This window comes from Podarcis filfolensis (assembly GCF_964270895.1).
Source record: "Podarcis filfolensis genome assembly, chromosome: 16".
NCBI lineage: Eukaryota > Metazoa > Chordata > Lepidosauria > Squamata > Lacertidae > Podarcis > Podarcis filfolensis.
The window spans coordinates 11,507,931-11,529,131 of record NC_139620.1 but is presented as its reverse complement, the minus strand read 5'-3'; the positions used below and the strand labels follow the sequence as shown (position 1 = coordinate 11,529,131).

Below are 21,201 nucleotides of genomic sequence, written 5' to 3'. Positions count from 1 at the left end.
TAGGACGTACGAAATAAATGCCCAGATGTTCATATCCTGCAAAAGTAGGCTGCACGCCTACCTGTGAGTAAGTGCCACTGAAATTATTTGAGTCTTCTTTGGCGATCACTCCTAGCCGAATAAGATTGTCTTCCATGAATACGGTCGTAGAACTGGGACAATCTGGCCGAGCCGATCGTGATAATTCCGAAGCATGCAAATGAGGTGGATGCAAATTTCCCCACTAGCCCCCCTTGCGGTAGAATTAAAAAGCGGGCCTGGGTGCTTTGCGCCTGCACGACTTGGAGGAGGAGGACTTCAAAGGGCCGGGGTTGCCGCGGCAGCTGTCACTCCCGCGATTTCCATGGCAACGAGGTGGAAAGGGGCGGAGGTGCTGGGCTGGCTGAGTCGCCGCTGGGGAGCAAGTCCAGGCTCCCCTCTTGGAAAGGGTTGGTCGGCAGCAGGGATCGTTCAGCGGGCCTTTGCAACCGGAGCACCAGCCATGGCGGCCCTCAAGGTGAGACCTAGGAGAGGGGAGTCTGCGGAGAGAGAGAAAAGACCCCTCTTCTCCAGAGCCCCTTGCAAAAGAGCGCCCCCTTCCAGCCCCATAGAAGGCAGGCAACCCAGGCAGCTCTGTAGGGTATCTGCCCAGGGTCTGTGCAGAATATGCCCTCCTCCCGCAATGGACAAGGACAGCCCCACAGACATAGAGGACGGGCCAGCTTTGGAAGCCCCATTGCAAAAGAACAGCCCCATCCCCATAGAATTCCATCTGGGGATCCGTGCAATAGAAAGCCCACCCCTCTCCTGCAAATGAACACCCCATTGAGTACTGTTTAGGCTGTTTCACAGCTCCCCACAGTGCGTCCGCTCTGGGGCCTGTGCAATAGAAAGCATTTAGAGAAAAGTAGCCCCCGCCCCACACCTGTGTAATAAACCCTGCTCCCATGCAGCCCCATAGAGAGTAGGACACTCCTCTGTCCTATAGAATGCCAGCACTGGAAGGCCCATTGCAAAAAGAAAAAAAACCTCCAACCTCATAGTAGTCTGGGATCTGTTTACGGGGGGCGGGAACAGGCTGCCTCACAACTCCCTGTAGTCCACCAGCTCTGGAGTCTATGCTATCAAAAGCCTTTAGAAAAGAGTACCTCCTCAAGCCCCATAGAGCAAGCCCACTCACCCCCATGCAGAAGAACAGCTTCACTGACGACAGATGGTTCCTGAGATCACTAGTCCTTGGTCTCTAAAATAACAAGCCCTAATGGGAAAGAGACACCCCAGCCTCAGGGAAATTGGGTGCATCCCTGACCCTGTAGAAAGGCAGCCGCCCTTGATCTGTGGGGCTGCCCCGCCCAGTACAAGAGTGAATGTCTAACCAAGGAATGCAGTGGGAAAGAGCAAAGCCACTCCAGACATTAAGCCCACACTTAAGCCAGTCAAATTCAATTTCTTAAAGGTTTACATGTTTCTGCTGTCCCTGTAGCAGAGGTTTCCTAAGGTTCAATCAGATAAAAAGGGGACATGACTTTCTAGGACCTAGCTTGGGGGGAGAAGGGCAGTGGGAAAGCACCTAGCCCCATAGAACACAACCTCTAGGTTTCTTTTTATGCAATAATGGTCAGGAATGATGGGAATTGTAGTCCTTCAAAGGTGAGGAAGGCTGAAGAGACATTTTATCTGAGATCCCTCTAACCTTCCCTTGTCTGCCCCATTTGAATTCCAAACCTTGATCCATAGCACATGTGCTTTACCACATACATTTAGTATTATGGAACTGCAGGGAAACCCACATCCATTAGGTCTGAATTCAGTTGATACCTTGGAGTTCCCACCACCAGAGCAAAATAGGAACATACGAAGCCGCCTTATACCAAGTCAGACCTTTGGGTTTTGTCTACTGGCAGAAGCTCCCCAGAGTTTCAGGAACAGGGGACATCACTGGCCTGACCTGGAGATGCCGGGAATCGAACCTGAAACCTTCTGCACTCAAAGGAGATGCTTCCCCACTGAGCTGCAGCTTTGTGTCCTCTTTTCCCTGGATCAGGGTTTGGGTTACTTGTGGCCCTCAGAAGGTTGCCAACAAGGGAATGTGGCCCTCGGGATGAGAAAGGTTTCCCCTCCTCCTGAATTAAGAGGACGGCGAGTCCTGTGTGCTTTATAATAATAATATAATAATAATTTATTATTTATACCCTGCCCATCTGGCTGGGTTTCCTCAGCCACTCCGGGTGGCTTCCAACAAAACACTAAAATACAATAACCTATTAAACATTAAAAGCTTCCCTAAACAGGGCTGTCTTCAGATGTCTTCTAAAAGTCTGGTAGTTGTTTTTCTCTTTGACATCTGGTGGGAGGGCGTTCCACAGGGCGGGTGCCACTACCGAGAAAGCCCTCTGCCTGGTTCCCTGTAACTTGGCTTCTTGAAGCGAGGGAACCGCCAGAAGTCCCTCGGCGCTGGACCTCAGTGTCCGGGCAGAACGATGGAGGTGGAGACGCTCCTTCGGGTATACTGGACCGAGGCCGTTTAGGGCTCTAAAGGTCAGCACCAACACTTTGAATTGTGCTCGGAAATGTACTGGGAGCCAGTGTAGGTCTTTACTGCTCTTTCCTCTCTCTGACAGGTTGGAGACAAGTTGCCCAGCGTGGAGGTCTACGAGGGTGACCCTGGCAACAAGGTGAATGTGGCGAGCCTCTTCACAGGCAAGAAGGGGATCTTGTTTGGGGTGCCTGGTGCGTTCACTCCAGGTTGTTCAAAAGTGAGTAAGTCCTGGGTGTGTCCATCTCCCCACACACCCTTCCAGCCCAGTCCCAAACTTTTTCTTTAATTATTCTTTATTAATTCTGCAAATAAAAATTAATACATCTTTATTAAGGCTGCAGATCATAAATAACAAAAAAAAAATGAACGAAATCCCCAGAATGACAATAATGGTAAGAAAAACAAACAAATGAAATACAAAAACAAAAGTTAGCATTTAGTCTGATTCTTCTGCCCTCTCCGTATCATGCAGCATAAGGTGCCCAGGATACCTGGCACTGATCTTCCATGTTAAATCTTTTATCTGTTGAGAATTCCATTAACCAGCATGCCTGGCCTGGTGTATTTGGGGCCTCACCCGTCCCAGTCTTTGAATCCAAACTTGATGGTACATTGGCAAGAGCTGTAGGAAAGCTAGAACGACAAGCAATCTTTTGTAAACAGCCCTGGGGCCCTCTGGATGAAGGATGGTTTATTTTTTTAAAAAAAGAATTAAGTAAAAAATCTTAGCATTCAAACCAATGCTGTCATTGTGGTCAGATATGACCCTCGAGAACTACTGATGGGAATCAGGCCTGGCTCAGGCTAAGAATTGGGAGTGGGGTCTAGTAAGAATGGTGTGTTCTCAGCCTAGGAACTTCTGGCCTGAAGACCTATATCACGGATGGGGAACATCCAGATGAGTAGACTCCCAGCTCCCATCAGACCTAGGCAGCATGGCCAAACATCAGGAAAGATGTTGTAATCCAACAATATCTGAAAAGATGCAAGCTCCCCATCCCTGGTGCTGTTTTCTGCTATTCTTAGTCCCCTGCTCCCTTTATGTGCTACCCCATGAAAGTCTCTGATAGTTTGTTCTTCCCTGTTGCACCCACACCCTGACACAGACCCACCTCCCAGGCTACGTGGAGAAGGCAGGACAGCTGAAGGGCAAAGGAGTGGAGGTCATCGCCTGCTTGTCTGTCAACGACGTCTTCGTCATGAGCGAGTGGGGAAAGGCTCACAAAGCCGAGGGAAAGGTAATGGGCGAGTCACACTTTTTAAAACAGTCAAGTTTCTAGTCCTTATGGTCTCCATCTCTCACTTGCTCCCTCCCTCCCCCACACACATACACACCTCGGACTTCATATATGGCACCTCCAGGTAGCACTGGGTGAGACTCCCTGTCTGAAATCTTGGAGAGCCACTGCCAGTCAGTGTGTTTACCATTTTGGCATATAAACTGCATATAAATTTTAAAAATATTATTACTATTATTAGTAGTATTAGTCTGCCCTTCACCCAAATGACCTAGTAGGTTACAACAATTTATAATATTGAGCTACAGGGACCAAACACAGCTTCCTATCTGCTCCGAGTTAGTTGCTGGAGGCTGGGGAAATTTATATGGGTCCTCCAGCCATTGCAAGTTTTAAAGGCTCTTTGTGCAGGGAAAGGATCGGTAGTGAATTAAATGCTTGACTCTCGTCCCCTGATCTCTCAATCCCACTAGAACTGGGCTTGGCTGGATAGATCATCAGAGCTCTGTACCAGCCCAAAGAAGAACAGAGGCAATACCCCAACGGGGACAGAAAATGCTCTCTCTGCTGCTTCCGTGATTCTCCCAGGCCCTGCTTGTGTCTCCAGATAGGCAAAGGTTCCTCGTTAAGCAAATCCCCTCTTCAGAATTCAAGTATGTTAATGAATTTAGATAGCGGAAGGGAGAGGAGGATAAAAAGTTAACAGGGCCAGAGGGAATTCTTCCTATTCTTGTAGTAGCAGAGGGAGGTAGATTGCTGCAAACTAATCTGGGAATTTTTTTAAAAAACAAGGCAGGAACCATGAGACGGAGTAACAGCCATCAACTTGGATTAGGCAAATTCCTGGAGTAGAAGGCTACCGGTAGCTACTAGCCAAGGTGGCTGTTCTCCCTGCACTGTCAGAGGCTGTCTGCCTCTGAATACTCACTACTGGGAATTGCAAGGGGGGGAGAATTGCCATTGCTTGCAGGCTTCCCATTGGGGTCTCCACTGCGAGGACAGAGTGCTGGACTGCACAGGCCATTGGCCTGTCCAAGGTCTCTTTGTATATTCTTCAGAGTGGCTTATGTACAATCGATTAAAACAAGATGCTCCCTGCCCTCAGGCTTACAATCTAAAAAAACAAAAGCAAACAAAAGTCACCCAAGGGGAAAGGGCCAGAAAGGGCAGAGGTGGGGGAATTGAACTTGGGTACCATTTCTTAGAACACAGGCCACAGATTTATTGTTGTTGTTTAGTCGTTTAGTTGTGTCCGACTCTTTGTGACCCCATGGACCAGAGCACGCCAGGCACTCCTGTCTTCCACTGCCTCCCGCAGTTTGGTCAAACTCATGTTCGAAGCTTCGCGAACACTGTCCAACCATCTCGTCCTCTGTCGTTCCCTTCTCCTTGTGCCCTCAATCTTTCCCAACATCAGGGTCTTTTCCAGGGAGTCTTCTCTTCTCATGAGGTGGCCAAAGTATTGGAGCCTCAGCTTCAGGATCTGTCCTTCCAGTGAGCACTCAGGGCTGATTTCCTTCAGAATGGAGAGGTTTGATCTTCTTGCCTTCCATGGGACTCTCAAGAGTCTCCTCCAGCACCATAATTCAAAAGCATCCATTCTTTGGCGATCAGCCTTCTTTATGGTCCAGCTCCCATACATCACTACTGGGAAAACCATAGCCTTAACTATACGGACCTTTGTTGGCAAGGTGATGTCTCTGCTTTTTAAGATTCTTTAGAGCCAAAGGCCAAGGCCTACCAGAAAAGAAATATTCTTGTCTGGCTCCTAAAGCTATGTGATGACAGCAGCAGGCAAGCTTCCCCAGAAAGAGCATTCCTCAAGCAGGGAGTCACCTACATAATAATAGTTTCCTTTTGTTGTTGTATTAATAAAAGTCGCTGGTTTTGTAAAAGAATGGCAAGCAGGGTTTAAAAGGACACAGGAATCTGCCTTCGGCTGAGTCGGGCCATTAGTCTATCTAACTCAGCATTGCCGTATCTATTATTTAACAAAATTTATATACCGCTCAATTAAAAAAAACCACACACACAAAGATTTAATTGGTTCACAAAAATACACCGTCCATACTGACTGGCAGTGACTTTCCAGGGAGTTTCTTCCAGCTTTCTCTGGAGATGCCACGAGTGATTGAACTTGGGACCTTCTGCATGCAAAGCAGGTGTTCTGCTACTAAGCTATGGCCTTAGGCTGCAAAAAAAGAGAGAGAAAGTCAGAGCTGCTTTCTGTATTCACCCTCGGCTATCTGAAATTTAGGGGAAATGCTGGCTGACAGGCCCAGACAGATACACAGAGATCTTTCTCTTCATTTCTTTCTCTCTTTTAAAAAAGCTTATTTTCCCTTAATTTGGCATTAGGTGTATTTGTTTAATGAGCATGGTAGAAGTGGGAGGGTGGCTGGGAGAGGCTGTCTGGAGGGGGTGGAAAGACATCGCAATCCTGGCCTCAGCAAAGCAGCACATGCCTCTCTCCTAGAAGTGCTTTCTGCTTTGTCCTCCAGGCGCACTGCACTGGCAAGACTTGCTTGTGTAACTCTGGGAACGGCTGTTTCGTTTGTTATGCAACAGTGGCTTGCAACAGAGAGTGTTCCTTTTCAACGTAGGAACTGCCTTGCAGGATCTGACCAAACTCCTTCTGTTCTGGTCTTGCGTAAAGGAGAAAGGCTGTAGATCTGTGGCAGAGCATAGCTGCATTGCAAGCAGCACATCCCACGTTCAGTCCCCAGCATCTCCAGGCAGGGCTCAGTGAGAGACTCCTGCTTAAAAAAGTGGAAAGCCGTTGCCAGTCAGTGTTGAAAGTACAGTGGTACCTCGGGTTACAGACGCTTCAGGTTACAGACACGTCAGGTTACAGACTCCGCTAACCCAGAAATAATACCTCAGGTTAAGAACTTTGCTTCAGGATGAGAACAGAAATTGTGCGGCGGCAGCGGGAAGCCCCATTAGCTAAAGTGGTACCTCAGGTTAAGAACAGTTTCAGGTTAAGAACAAATTAAGTTCTTAACCCAAGGTACCACTGTACAGTTCAGGCATCCCCTCCCCATTGTTTTGTTTGCAAGGGGAGCAAAGGGGAATTCTGCCCCAGACAGAATCAGAAAAGTCTGCATCCAATAGTGAAAATAACATAAGGAAAGCATAATATTAGGGGAAATATACTTTGCGGACATGTGTACGTTGGGCAAATCTGAATACAAAGGGACATATGTATTAGGATAAATGAATGTGCCGGTGCATTTTATTGATAACTTAAATTTAAAAAATCTCAAAACAGATCTGAAAATGTGGAGAACTGAATTTGAGATTCTGAAATCCTCTCATTTGAATGGCTGCAGTCATTAAACTTTGGTGTTTTTGCAGGGTTTGTAACAAATTTATTTTAAAGGTTTGCGCTTCTTGGACGTCACTGCTCAGCCTGCAGCGATTCTGCCTGTTGGAATAGCAGCGGTCCCCTTAAATGTTTGTGTTTTGCTTTCTCTCCTCAGGTCCGGATGTTGGCTGATCCCACAGGAGCATTTGGGAAGGTACTGGAATCTCTTGTCGTAGGGTAGGGCTGAGGGAGCCTTATTCCAGCTCTTTGTCCCCCACCCCCACAAGTCAACTTTACAGGTGGGCAGGGGGCCACCCACCAGAGAATCATCTGATGCCATGTTGACATCAGGTGACTGACAGGCTCTTCAGCTGACCTATCAAAGTTGGCCTGTGGGGGGTGGGGTTGGAGGTGTCTGCTTCAACACTGCACACTCCCTTCTGATGGACGGGAGGGCGTGGTTTGATGAAATGTCCTCAAGACCCCCTGTGGCAGAGTGTCAATGTAGGCTTTCTGTCCTCCTTGCTGCCCTGAAACACACATCTAGGATCTCTGGGTTGAAGGATCCTGAACAGCACAGCTCAGACCCTCTCCCTGTCTGAGACCCCAGAGAGCCACTTCATATACCTCCATACTGCTGTCAGTTTGACACTTAAAGGTAGTTTATTTATTTATTTATTTATTTGCATAGATTGGTCCTATGTCTATAGCCACTTCAGAAAGAACAGGTGTGCTAGGTTGCCACCCCTAAGGGACCACTGTCTACAATCAACATGGAGAAACAACAGAGCAGGTTAGGAGGTGGAGGCATGAGCAGGAAGCAGGCCTGGTGCCAGCGGTTGCTCAGTAAGGCCAGATACTGGCCAAGTGTCCCGGAGGCTCAGAAAGACCCCTCGCCTATGCAGGCCAGATGTGCCATCTTTACCCACCCTCCTTACTCTGCCCCAGGCAACTGAGGCTGATAGGAGACAAGAGTCTAGTGACATCTGAAGGGAACCCAGTTGCACATGGCTTCAATAAAGTATCATGTGGGGCCAAGAGGAAGCTAGGGACGTTTTTCAGCCTGAGGGCCACAATCCCTTTTAAGCAACCATCCAGGGGCCACATGCCAATGCTGGCTGGGGGAACAGCAACAATTGTAAATTGTAAGTCAGTTAGTTTACATCCTCCATCCAGCCAAGCAAGAATCGTAATTGGATATTTCAGTGACACATTCCAGCCAAGCCAAAAACACTCAAGGAGGGTGCAGATCGGGACCAGTGAGGGCTGTTACCTGGAGGGAGAGTCCTGAGGATCAGAACAAGAGGTCTGGAGAACCACAATAGACCCCTTGATCTGAGGTTCCTCCACCTCGTGGCTAAGGGAAAGATCCAAAGGCTCCTGTGAAAAAGATTTTTTTTGGGGGGGGGGTCAACTGGAGGTGTTCAGGAAGCAGATCCTGGCAATAAGGAGTAGCAAGGGAAAATAGGCCGGAGTCATTCCAGGAAACCGGAGTCCATTTGACAGCTGAGAATGGCAGTATTTAATCATGCCTGCAAAACATGGACCCCTGGGTGTCAGGTTTTTGTTTTTTTATAACAGGACCAGTATGCGTCTCCCTTCTTACTCTCCTCTAAGTTCCCACCCAATTGTTTCCCCTTTCACACAGGCCACAAACTTGTTGCTGGACAAAGAGCCACTTCGGGAACTTTTTGGGACCCAGCGATCCAAACGGTAAGGGGAACTGGGGGTTGGGGGTAGGAGAGGCAGAACTTTAAGATCTGGGTGGCAGAAGAGCAAAAGAACAAAGAGCCATCCTCTGCCCTTCTCTCCAAACTGCTGCACATCTTCTCTTGGGGGATGGGAAGAAATTCATTTCAGTTACGTTTAAAGCCAAAGCAAATCCCCGCTTTCCAAAACAGTATGAGAATTGAGAACCAAAACACAGCCCTGCTTTGAAATTTGCATGCATCTCAATTTTGTGACACAGTTCTCCAACCAAAGGATGTTTACAAAAATGTGCATATTAGGGGGAAATGTGCATAACTGAATACATTAATAGAATCATAGAATGGTAGCATTGGAATGGACTCTTTAAGAATTATCTAGTCCAACCCCCTGCCATGCAAGAATCACAGCTAAAGAATCCCTGATAGATTGCCATCCAATCTTTTTTTTTAAAAAAAAATATGTGCAGAAATTGCTTGCAAAAAATGTGTAGCTTAGTCAAAACTGTATAAAAAAATGCTGTTTCTCAGGATTGCCTCAGAAATGTGAAACCTGAATTTAAAATGACTGGAAAAATGAGAAACTGAGAACACCAAAACTGACATATCCACTCTGGAGAGTTTGGCTGTTAGAACTGCTCAGGTGGTTGCAGCTCTGCCTGTTTTTGAAAGCACTAAGTTTTGGAGTTGAAGCACCTACACTTTGGAACTCCCTGCTCTTTGATATTAGGCAGGTTCATTTCCTGCATCATTTTGGGGCCTGCTTGGGAAACTGTAGCTCTCTGAGGGGAACAGGGGCCCCAGCTCCTTTGACAAACTACAGTTGGCAGGGTTCTTTGGGGGAAGCCATGGCTGTTTTAAAGTGGTCTGACACTGCTTTAAACGTATAAGTGCAGATGGGGCCTTCTTAAGTCACCATCCAAATGTAAAAAAACTAAACTTTTGCTTGTCCTGAGCCGTGTGTGTCTTCCATCTCTGTCTCCCCTTGCAGGTTCTCCTTGGTAGTCGAAGATGGTGTGGTGAAGGCCCTCAACATAGAAGAGGATGGCACAGGCCTCACCTGCAGTTTGGCCAGCAACATCCTATCTCAGCTCTGAGACCTGGGACACCGCGGCTGTTAACCGTCTCCTAAACCCTGACAGCAAGAGACGCACAAAAGCACCCACCCTCACCTGGTTCTTACTATGCAGAAGGGATGGTGGGCTGATTTATTTCCCCCTCACAGCTTCTAAGATTTGGCCTTTACAAGGGCAGGGATGTGTATGTAGCTGCTTTGAATCCCTTCTCTGTCTTGACTCCGTTATCTTGGACACTATTGCCTGAAATAAAAATTATACTGGATTTCTCTATTGTGGTTTTCTGTTAACTGAGGGTGCGCCCATGCCAAGATGGCATTCAGTTGCTTATTGCTGCTATTATTGTTCCTGTTCCTGTTGTTACCGTTGAATTATTAATCGTCTTCTAAAGCACCGTCTCAAGGTAATTTACACATAATTTAAACCAGTTAAAAATGAAAAAAAAAAAAAACCCCACAACCATTTAAACCAACACTAAAACCCTAACAGAGGTGGATGCTTGTGGAAAAGACTTATTTATCCAGCTGGGAGAAAGCCTCTAAACAGTCAACAGTTTCACCCAAAGAATCCTGGGAACTGTAGGTTTGTTAAGCATGTTAGGAGTTGTGAAGAGACCACTCAAGAGAGCTACTATTCCCAGCACCCTTAACAAACTACAGTTCCCAGGATTCTTTGGAGGAAGCCATAGCTGTTAAAGTGGTATAAGAGTGCTTTAATAATAAATTTTTATTTATACCCCACCCTTCCTGGTTCAGAAAACCGGGCTCAGGATGGCTAACAACAAATTTAAAACACTTAATTGATGCAACAAAAAACAGCATAAAATACAGTATAAAATGTGAATAACAATAAATTCAGAATTCAAAAATCAATTTAGGGGGAAATCCATCCAATAAATATTAGATGATCACCAGGGCTAGCTGGCTAAATTAGACCTATTTGGGCCAGCGAGGAGACCAGGGGAAAATTAGCTGTGGGATCCCAGAGCAGGTAATCTTCATAGAAAGGGGAAGGGGAACAAAAGATCAGGCCAAGTTCAATTTGAAAGCCAGGCAGAATAGCTCTGTCTTACAGGCCCTGCGGAAGGAAATTAAATCCTGCAGGGCCCTGGTCTCATGGGGTAGAGCATTCCACCAGGTTGGAGCCATCACTGAGAAGGCCCTGGCCCTGGTGGAGGATAATCTGACTTCCTTAGGGCCTGGGACTGCTAAACTATGATTATTCATGGACCTTAAGGTCCTCTGCGGGGGCATACCAGGAGAGGCAGTCCCGTAAATACAAGGGCCCTAAGCCACAAAGTGCTTTAAAGGTCAAAACCAGCACCTTAAGCCTGACCCAATGCTCCACCAGGAGCCAGTGCAGCTGGAAAAGCACTGGGTGAATATGCTCCCATGGCAGGGACCCCCTGAGGAGCCTGGCTGCAGCATTCTGCACCTGCTGGAGTTTCTGGGACAGTTTCAAGGGCAGCCCCGTGTAGAGTGAATTACAGTAGTCAAGCCTGGAGGTGACCGTTCCATGGATCACTGTGGCCAGATCAGGGCGGGAAAGGTAAGGGACCAACTGCTCAATGAGGCAAAGGTGGAAAAATGTCGCCTTGGCTGTTGCTGTAACCTGTGCTTCCATAGAAAGGGAGGCATCAAGGCTTACACCCAAACTCTTAATGGAAGGCTAATTGGCCCCCGCAAGAGAAGGGAGTTGGTCCCTCATCCCCATACCATCCCAACCCAGCCATAGGACCTCTGTCTTTGAAGGATTTAGTTTCAATCGGCTCCCACAAAACCATCCAGCCACATCTTCCAAGCATCTGGTCAGTGTGTCCGGGGCCGAGTCAGTGTGGCCATCCATCACCAGATAGAGCTGAGTGTCATCAGCATATTGGTAAAGGTATGGTGGCTGGGGAAACCCAGTCAGATGGACAAGAAATAATAATAATTAATAATAATAATAAATAAATGCATTTACAGTGGTACCTCAGTTTACGAACTTAATCCGTTCTGGAAGTCCGTTCTTAAACCAAAACTGTTCTGAAACCAAGGGGCGCTTTCCCTAATGAGGCCTCCTGCCACCGGCGCCCTTCCACCGTTCGGCTGCCATTCATAGACCGAGGTAAAGTTCGCAAACCGGGACACTACTTCTGGTTTTGCGGAGTTCATAAACCCAATAGTTCGTAAACAGGGCTGTTCTTAAACCGGGGTACCACTGTATATATAAATCACCTCGAGGCAGTTGTTCAGGAGGTGATTAATAAGTTGATGGTAATTGCACAAAATGGCTGCCGCATCTAAAAGCAGTAAAAGACAGGAACCAAAATGGGAAAGGCATACTCCCCCTCATTTTGGCTCCTGTGGATTTCTGAGGGGAGGTATTCATTGGGACCTTTCACAGGTGCCATAGCTGCTGGTGGGCGCCCAGGCGCCTGTGGGCGCTGGGTTGTCATCCTCTGATCATCTATGAGTGGAAGCTATTTTGCTGCCACAGGAACAAAAGGCACCACTTTTTCCATGTCCATGATGCTTTTCCAGCCCTTCTGAAACTAACGATGGGTTCATAGTTTCCCCAGTGTGTCGCTAGCTCAATCTGAAGCAGAAGCTAAAAAAAAAAGGTTTCCTCACAAGAGATTTATTTTTAGCTGAGTCTCTCTTAAGAGAGTAGGCTGAACAGGCCCGTGGATGAAGCCCTCTTTCATATTTTTCTCAGGCGCTAATGTTCTCACACTCAGTTTGAAGGGGCCATTAGAATATTGCCACAAATTCAGTTTCCTCTCGTGGCCAGCTGGTGCCCCAACTGCGTCATGTCCCAACAGAGTCGGCTTTCAGCACCCAATGCATTTTTCCTGTTTTGCTTCATCTCGTGTCTAATCACAAAATTGGAATTGCAATCTATTGGCGCTGGCCTGCGACAGGGCCTTCTTGGTAGTAGCACCCCATTTGCAGAATGCCCTGTCTGGTGAGCTACAACTGCCAGAGGGCTGTAATCGCCAACCCTTCTTCCCAGAGAATTCTGTGAATTGCAGCGCTGTGTGAGGTCTCTCAGCACCCTTAACAAACTACAGTTCTTGGGAATCTTTGGTGGAAGCCATGACCATATAAAGTGGCATAATTGTGGATGTAGCCACAGTGGTCAAGGGACTGGAATGTTTTTCAACCCGAGGGCCGCCTTCCCCTCAGGGCAACCTCCCAAGGGCCACATGCTAGTTGTGGGTGGGGCCAGAGGCAAGCGTGGGTGGAGCCATTCATATAAAACTTTGAACCACAGGCTAGTTGTGGTCTACACACTCGCCTACCCTTTTCCCTCAATCAGGCCAGCAAGAGGCAGGATCAGGGTTCAATGACACATTTCAGTCAGGCAAAAACAATGAGCAGGGCCAGTGAGGGATATGGCCATGGCGATGTGGTCTGGGGAGAGCCCCGAGAAGCCACATTTGGCCCCCGAACCTGAAGGTCTTTGCCCTTGACGTGTCAGGACAGGAGTCAGCGGAACTTCCTGCCTCATGGTCCCATCACCTCGAAACCTGGCTCGCTATTAGGATTCTGGCATAACGGATGTGCGAAAGGCAGGCCTCTCACTTGCACCAACCGACAGTTTGGACCACAAACCTGATGGGGCACTTTGAGGCGGCGACAGATGACTTCTGCCCTCTCTGTTCCTCCATTGCAACCTCTTGAGTGTGGTTTTTCTGCAGCGAGAACGGGAAATGAAGTCAGCGTTGTCCTCTCCTGCAAAGCAAGCCTGCAATGTCTCACTCAGGCTGGTGCGCTGAGAACTGGAAATCTTTCGTCGAGGACATGTTTCGCATTGGCGGCTTCCTGCGTGGTGGAAATTAAGAAATCAGTCCCTTCATCCTATGTGGCTTCCTCTCTTGCTTCCCTCCCTCCCTCCACCCCCCACCCACCGATCAGTCTCATCGGCCCAAGATTACGGAAGGAAGTTTACCGTAAGCTTTAAGCGCATAGCACAGAACAGAAGGCGCAACCAACAAGGAGAGGGCGCCCCTTTGGTGGCACCATGGATGGAGATGTCACTGAGATGCTGGAAGATTTTGTCTCAGGGCCGCTGGTCACCTGGGTGAGCATCTATGGGGGGGCAGCAGGTTTTGAGGAGGGGTGTTGCTCTTCTGGGTTGCCCTAAATAAGGGCCTTATATCCCTGGTTTTGAAGTCATGCTGAGCCCGGGAGTTTTGGCAATATGTTGCCTGACACCGGTGGTCTGCTGGGTAATTTTATGGCAAGTTGGGCAGATCGACTATTTGTGTGTGTGTGTGTGTGTGTGTGTGTGTGTGTGTGTGTGTGTGTACATACAGGTGCACACACACACATAATTGGTACACACATACCGAGCAGAAAACACTTTGACCCTGGTTTCCAACTAGGTAAGATTTTGGGAAGCTTTATTACTGAACCCACCAAATATTAAGCTTCTTGTTGCAGTTAGGTAAACATAGACTTGATAAATTGGGGTTATTTACATGGTAATGTGTATTGCTTCACTTCCTTTGAAATGTGGTAAGCCAGCCCAGCAGTGTTTGGGGGCCTGGCGGTTTGTTCTGCTGAACTGGGCACTGGACTTAAGAACATATGAAAAACCTTCCAGCCGGATCACAGACCCTCCAGTGTCCCTATTTTCCATGGATAGTCCCAGATTTACAGAAGTTTTTGATTTGATCCTGGAATGTCCCACATTTCCTTGGGTTTTCCTTATTTTCATCGGACAAATGTTGGAGGGTGTGGACTTATGCGACTTCCAAGTCAAGGAGATAAGTAACTATACAACCTTTAGAAGACATCTGAAGGCAGCTCTGTATATTGAAGTTTTTTCAATGTTTAATGTTTTATTATGTTTTTATATATGTCGGAAGCCACTCAGAGTGGCTGGAGCAACCCAGACAGATGGGGGTATTATTATTATTATATAGGAGATCTCTATTTTCATCGGAGAAATGTTGGAGGGTATGAAAGTGTGGATTAGGTAGGTTCACTTATAAACGTGAACTGAATCAAATTTATCTTCTCCCTACAGGTGCGAACCTTGGAGACGCTGACTTACTCGAGATCTGACCAGCCCCCTTCTCCCCATAGGAAGAAGAGACACGAGGGAGCACAAGAATATTTCCTCAAGCTGGTCAGTGGGGACACCCTCATCCATATCATGGAGATAATGTGAGTCATAGTGTACTGAGCGGATCACTGGGGTACCTCCAGAGGGTCAGTATTTTCTGGGAGGGATTCAAGTGAGAGACAGTGTGGTGCAGTGGTTAGAGTAATAATAACTGAGAGACCAGAATTAAAACCACCCACTGGGTGACCTTGGGCCAGTCACTATCTCTTATCCTGACTTACCTCCCAATATTGTTGTGAGGATAAAATGGAGAGATGGAGAACCATATATGACACCTTGAGCTCCTCAGAGGAAATGTGAAATATAAACATAATAGTTGTTGTTGTTGTTTAGTCGTTTAGTCGTGTCTGACTCTTCGTGACCCCATGGACCAGAGCACGCCAGGCACTTCTGTCTTCCACTGCCTCCCGCAGTTTGGTCAAACTCATGTTGGTAGCTTCAAGAACACTGTCCAACCGTCTCGTCCTCTGTCGTCCCCTTCTCCTTGTGCCCTCCATCTTTCCCAACATCAGGGTCTTTTCCAGGGAGTCTTCTCTTCTCATGAGGTGGCCAAAGTATTGGAGCCTCAGCTTCAGGATCTGTCCTTCCAGTGAGCACTCAGGGCTGATTTCCTTAAGAATGGAGAGGTTTGATCTTCTTGCAGTCCATGGGACTCTCAAGAGTCTCCTCCAGCACCATAATTCAAAAGCATCAATTCTTCGGCCATCAGCCTTCTTTATGGTCCAACATAATAGTAGCAATAATGGAAAGCAGATACTGTACTGAGAAATTTAGGTTTGCACAATTTAATTCAATTTAATTCTGGTGTCCTGTAACAACGTGTGTGTGTGTGTGTGTGTGTGTGTGTGTGTGTGTGTGTGTGTGTGTGAAAGAGAGAGAGAGAGAGAGAGAGAGAGAGAGATGGGGAAATGCACTGTGGGATGGATTAATGCACATTCAAACGGTGCACAAGCAAATCAGGATGACATCAGAATGAATGCTCATTGCTATGTAACCTCTTTGCAAGCAAATCAGAACAAATGCATTTATAGTATATTATATTACATTACATTAGTAGTGAGGTCATTCCCCCCCCTACTGTGTTTGAAGCTGCATTTACACGGGATTGTTCACACTGCTGTTCACAGGGTGGGGGCAGGGATGTTGATACATAGTGTAGTTAAATGGAACCTCCTATTCAGAGGCAGCAGGGCACTGGATACCAGTGGTTGGGGGGGGGGGTAAGCAGCAAAGTCTGGTCCCCCATTTTGTGACCTGCATCTGGATAGCCACTGACAGTACAGAACATCAGCCTTCATGGACTTAAGGGGAATCCTTAAATTATTATGAACTGAAAATTTGCCCAGGGAAGTAAACACTCTTTCAATTGCTTAGGTATTATTAAGTTAATAGCTTTCTTAAGTTATTTTACCACCACTACTGCTTTTCTTGTTGGTTTTTTTTGGTGGCTCCCAGAATTTATATCCCCTGCAACCCGGTAATTGTATATGAAAGCTAATTATCAGATTAAATCCTGCTCAGATTATTTTTAAATTGAAGACATCAGGTTGTTTTGGATGCTTTTAATATTATTAACAAAAGGACAACAATAATAAAAACTAAACATTCAGAAGTAATATGTCCATGGAACTGTATGCCAAAATTAATTTGGGAGTCTTTGACTTGTCACAAGCCTCCTTTTTGTTACAGCTGCAACCAACTGACCAGCCAACCAGTCTCTAATTAGGGATGGAAGAGAAATTTAACTCCCTGCACATTTAATGCTGAATCTATCAAATCAACACTCTCCAAAACAATATGCAAACCAAAATGAGGAAAAATTGTATCAAAATGCTGATGAATTTTCCTGAGGATTTAAAAAAAAAAACAAACATTTGCAAATTGCTGCAAAATGTGGAGAACTAAATTTAAGATTCAAAAAATGAGAAACTGGGGGAACCAAAATTGACAGAAGCTTCCATCCCAGTCTCAAATATAGTTGTGGTTCATTTCAGTGTGCTTGAAGCATGTTAATTTGCAAATACAGTGGTACCTCAGGTTAAGTACTTAATTTGTTCCGGAGGTCCGTTCTTAACCTGAAACTGTTCTTCATCTGAAGCACCACTTTAGCTAATGGGGCCTCCTGCTGCTGCCGCGCCGCCAGAGCACGATTTCTGTTCTCATCCTGAAGCAAAGTTCTTAACCCGAGGTAATATTTCTGGGTTAGCGGAGTCTGTAACCTGAAGCGTATGTAACCTGAAGCGTATGTAACCCGAGGTACCACTGTAGAGATATTTCCAATGCATTCAATTAAGGAAAATCAATAAAAAGGGGGGGAAATCGTATGAATCATTCAGGATTCAGCTGCATATTTCATGCTCAAATCAAAGCTGAAAGGGCAGAAGCAAGCACATCTTCAGGTAAACGAATCGTTTCAAAGGGTCTATGAAACCAGATAGATTTTCTGCTGTTGAGGCATAACAGGAATTTCTTTTTCAGCATTTCAGTGTTTTGCAGGGAACATTTTTCTAGCAAACAATCCTCTGCTAAGGAGCACGGATATTAATGTCAGCAGGAAAGTTCAGCTTGTACAGCTGTGTTTTTGCAGGATGCTCTCAAGGGAACAGAATCAAAGGGAAACTTTTGGGACCTCTGCTGGCACGTAACGAGTTAACAGTGGCGCAGCGCATGGCGGGTAAATGGGCGGGTTTATGCAGATTTAGCACCAATGGCCATCAGAGCAACTAGGTAGACGGCTGAGAAATTGACAAGATTGACAAAATCCACTATTTTTGAGATTAAACTGTCCATCAAGAGGCTGCTTAGCTGGACAACAGAAGCAGAAACGTTGTCCGAGTGTATTTTGTGGAATTGGAAACGGTGCTGAGTCCAATGGGGCAGTGAGCGCTTTGAAACACCAGGTACCCACCGACAACTGAAAAGGCATCGGGAAAGGAGACCTGTTTGATTTTTGGTGATTTTGGTATCGCTTCTCGGCCTTTTGGCTAAGATCAAGTGTAGTATCTGTTCTTATCAGTTTAATATCTGATATGTCCTCTATTTGAGGACTATATATTAAATGGCTTTTTGGGATTGGGAGATGGAATAGGGGCTTGCTCCATCCACTCCATGCATCGACCTGGTATTGCAGTACCTCCAGGAACGGTGCACCTCCCTCTGGGGGGAATATTGCTGGTGCAAAAAATAGATAAGAGCTTGTAGTACCTTTCACATATCGGCTTCTTGCGCAGGGAAAATCTGTGTAGAAAGTGGTTTGATTCCATTCTCAGTTACCGGAAAACGTTTATTGAATACAGTATAGGGAAAATAATTAGGTACAGCTGAAAACGCTGACAAGCATTAAGATAATTTCAACAGTGTAAATAGGTTTCGATGGATGTAATAATAAAAAACTGATTGGCATAATTTTTGTCAACTATGCCTGCCAACCTAGCAGTTCAAATGCACCCCCGGGTGCAAGTAGATAAATAGGGACCGCTTACCAGCGGGAAGGTAAACGGCGTTTCCGTGTGCTGCGCTGGCTCGCCAGATGCAGCTTGTCACGCTGGCCACGTGACCCGGAAGTGTCTGCGGACAGCGCTGGCCCCCGGCCTCTTAAGCGAGATGGGCGCGCAACCCCAGAGTCGGACATGACTGGCCCGTACGGGCAGGGGTACCTTTACCTTTTATGCAGGGATATAATATATGTAAAATGAACCATGGAAAGAGAAGAAGGGAACTCAATGATATCTTAACTATGTAAAATGCTTATCTGAAATTGTAAATTAGAGAATTTAATAAAAATCATATTAAATAATAAAAAAACTTTAATTTATCAAATATGCTCTTTCCAAAACAACAGGAAAACTGAAACACAACCACTCTTTAAAATTCACCACTTATACAAAATGTTCTCTGCAGCTCAACATTTACAAAAATGCCTTTATTTGGGGAAAGCGTCCGTGAAAATGAACACACAGCTGAAAATGACTTACAAAAACACCTTATATCAGGAGAATTTGCTTGCAAAGATGTACGGTAGTCCAAACTGCATCCAAAACCTCTGCATCAGCCTGGGATTACACCTCCCCTCTGGCGGAGAATACTTTTGGTTCAGAATAACAAATGAAACAAGTAGCATAATGTTCTGCTTTGGAATGTTTTATTTACAAATCCTAACCCGCCAGGCTCTGTTTCCAAAATGTTGCAATCACCTCTTCTCACACTCCACTGCACTTCTACTGCTCTATCTATCTATCTATCTATCTATTTGTTGTGATTCTGCAACCCATTGTTAGCCCTGTTAGGCGTACACTACAGTTCCCATTATATGTTAGAGATCCCCAGATCATCCTGGTAGAATTACAGTTCCCAAAATCTATTCTGGAGCGAGATAACTTGCTGAACCAGTCTGCTGTATAACTGTTCCCTGTTTAAACTTGGCTAGGCCAGTAAAACGATTGTATATTTTCTCTGCTGTTGGGGACAGGATTTCCCTCCACTAATTCTTCCAATGTGCCTGGTTACCTTTCCTAGAGACCTGATTCCTGGGGGAGCACAATCTCTGTGGAGTGAGCAAAACGAAGAGGCACACAGTTTGCAAATGCTCCAGAGCCTTCTGCAGCGGCTGCGCAGGTTCTACCAGGTGAGTAGGATTTAACACACGTTGGATCTGAACCCATGGCTTCTGCTCTGGTGTCCCCACACGTCCCCACACGTGTATGGATTATGTCATTATATAGTTTGGTCACTAACAGAGCAAAACCAACCAACCACCAGGATGAGACAGTATGGATTTAGCACAACTTGGGCCAGGACTAAGGTAAAGGTAAAGGTACCCCTGCCCGTACGGGCCAGTCTTGCCAGACTCTAGGGTTGTGCGCTCATCTCACTCTATAGGCCGGGAGCCAGCGCTGTCCGCAGACACTTCCGGGTCACGTGGCCAGCGTGACAAGCTGCATCTGGCGAGCCAGCGCAGCACACGGAACGCCGTTTACCTTCCCGCTGGTTAGCGGTCCCTATTTATCTACTTGCACCCGGGGGTGCTTTCGAACTGCTAGGTTGGCAGGCGCTGGGACCGAACGACGGAAGCGCACCCCGCCGCGGGGATTCGAACCGCCGACCATGCAGTCGGCAAGTCCTAGGCGCTGAGGTTTTACCCACAGCGCCACCCGCGTCCCTTGGGCCAGGACTACTCTGATGTAAATCTCTCACCCCAGCTGAGCCAGATATATGCCACTGTACGTCCTTCAACCCAATTTAGCCAGGGCTAAACTGGTGTAATTTGATTACATATTCACACCATACATTTAAAGCGCTATGAAACCACCTTAAACATTCATGGCTTCTCCCAAAGAACTATGGGAGCTGTGATTTCTTCAATGTGCTTAGCAATTCCCAGAATTCCCTGGGAAGAGGGATTGACTGTTAAAACCACTCTGCAAATTGTAGCTCTATAAGAGGAAGGGGGCGTGTCTTCTAACAATTCTCAGCACTCTCTCCAAGGAGCTCAAGGTGACTGTTACGGAAATTACGGCGAGGGGGGGCACATCTTTAAAGTTACATATTACAAATCTTATGCCTGAATGTATCCTTTCAACTTGACAACTCAGGGAAGTTACCTAGCTTTAAAAATAATATAAAATCAATCCCTTTGCCAGTTTCCTCCATTCCAAAGCTATTTTCCCCTTGAAAAAGGACTCCAGGAAGTGTCCAGAGGTGACAATTGCTGGGCTCATTGTTAGCCAAGGGAAGCCAAATCTCATCACCTGATTCGCCTCAGGCTCCAGACATGCAAAGGAGGTTCTATTGTACTTTTGGGTGGTGGGTACTTAAGACATATTTGTCTATGCTAATCTTATACCTGAGTCTTGCCCTGCCATGTCTGCTTATGCTAATCTTGTACCAAGGACTTGTCTGGACATGTTTGCCAAGGTTAACCCCTCCCCTTTTGTGACATGTCAGTGATGTAGCAATGATGCTGTACGAACTGTATTCTGGGATATGGTGGGAAAGTTTTAAAAGTCTTTGCCACCCCATCCTCAGGGTTCAAATTTCGTCTTTGAACCTATTGCGCAGTAAACTTTGGTCTACAAAGTTTGGTGGCTGGAATCCTTCCTTTATTCCGCGGGCTCTGCCCAACGAACTGGGTGACTGAGCAGCCTCACACCTAGATTTTTCCGTAACATTGACATACATGCTTCTTCCCCCCCCCCACCCCACAACCATTTCACCAACACAACAACCCCGCGAGGTAGGTTAG

At 46.5% G+C, this 21,201-nt stretch overlaps 2 protein-coding genes and 1 long non-coding RNA gene across 3 annotated transcripts in view; 2 read left to right on the top strand and 1 right to left on the bottom strand.

Annotated features, from left to right (window-relative positions):
- Positions 1-233: 233 nt before the first annotated feature.
- On the top strand, positions 234-10,110 carry PRDX5 (peroxiredoxin 5). The gene is made up of 6 exons (XM_083591559.1): positions 234-496; positions 2,601-2,735; positions 3,625-3,756; positions 7,239-7,277; positions 8,712-8,776; positions 9,761-10,110. Exons 1-6 carry the CDS (start codon positions 344-346, stop codon positions 9,864-9,866), a joined length of 630 nt encoding a protein of 209 aa, XP_083447685.1. The 5' UTR covers positions 234-343; the 3' UTR covers positions 9,867-10,110.
- LOC310751980 lies at positions 2,828-7,231 on the bottom strand. The gene is made up of 2 exons (XR_014542750.1): positions 3,854-7,231; positions 2,828-3,151 (listed from the first exon to the last, which is right to left on the bottom strand). It is a non-coding gene; the product is annotated as an uncharacterized lncRNA (long non-coding RNA).
- Positions 10,111-13,724: 3,614 nt separating the features above from the next.
- Positions 13,725-21,201, top strand: part of CCDC88B (coiled-coil domain containing 88B) — a 32,643-nt gene continuing 25,166 nt past the window's right edge. The window contains exons 1-3 of the mRNA XM_083590957.1: positions 13,725-13,910; positions 14,862-15,001; positions 19,476-19,584. Coding sequence (XP_083447083.1) covers positions 13,851-13,910; positions 14,862-15,001; positions 19,476-19,584 — 309 coding nt within the window. The 5' untranslated portion in view covers positions 13,725-13,850. The remainder of the gene's footprint in view (positions 13,911-14,861; positions 15,002-19,475; positions 19,585-21,201) is intronic.

Excerpts from the sequence above, each read along its gene's own strand:
- PRDX5 (XM_083591559.1), top strand. The coding sequence starts at position 344 with ATGGCAACGAGGTGGAAAGGGGCGGAGGTGCTGGGCTGGCTGAGTCGC. Across the intron at positions 497-2,600 it reads CAGCCATGGCGGCCCTCAAG|GTTGGAGACAAGTTGCCCAG; the intron begins GTGAGACCTAGG and ends TCTCTCTGACAG. Across the intron at positions 2,736-3,624 it reads TCACTCCAGGTTGTTCAAAA|ACCCACCTCCCAGGCTACGT; the intron begins GTGAGTAAGTCC and ends ACCCTGACACAG.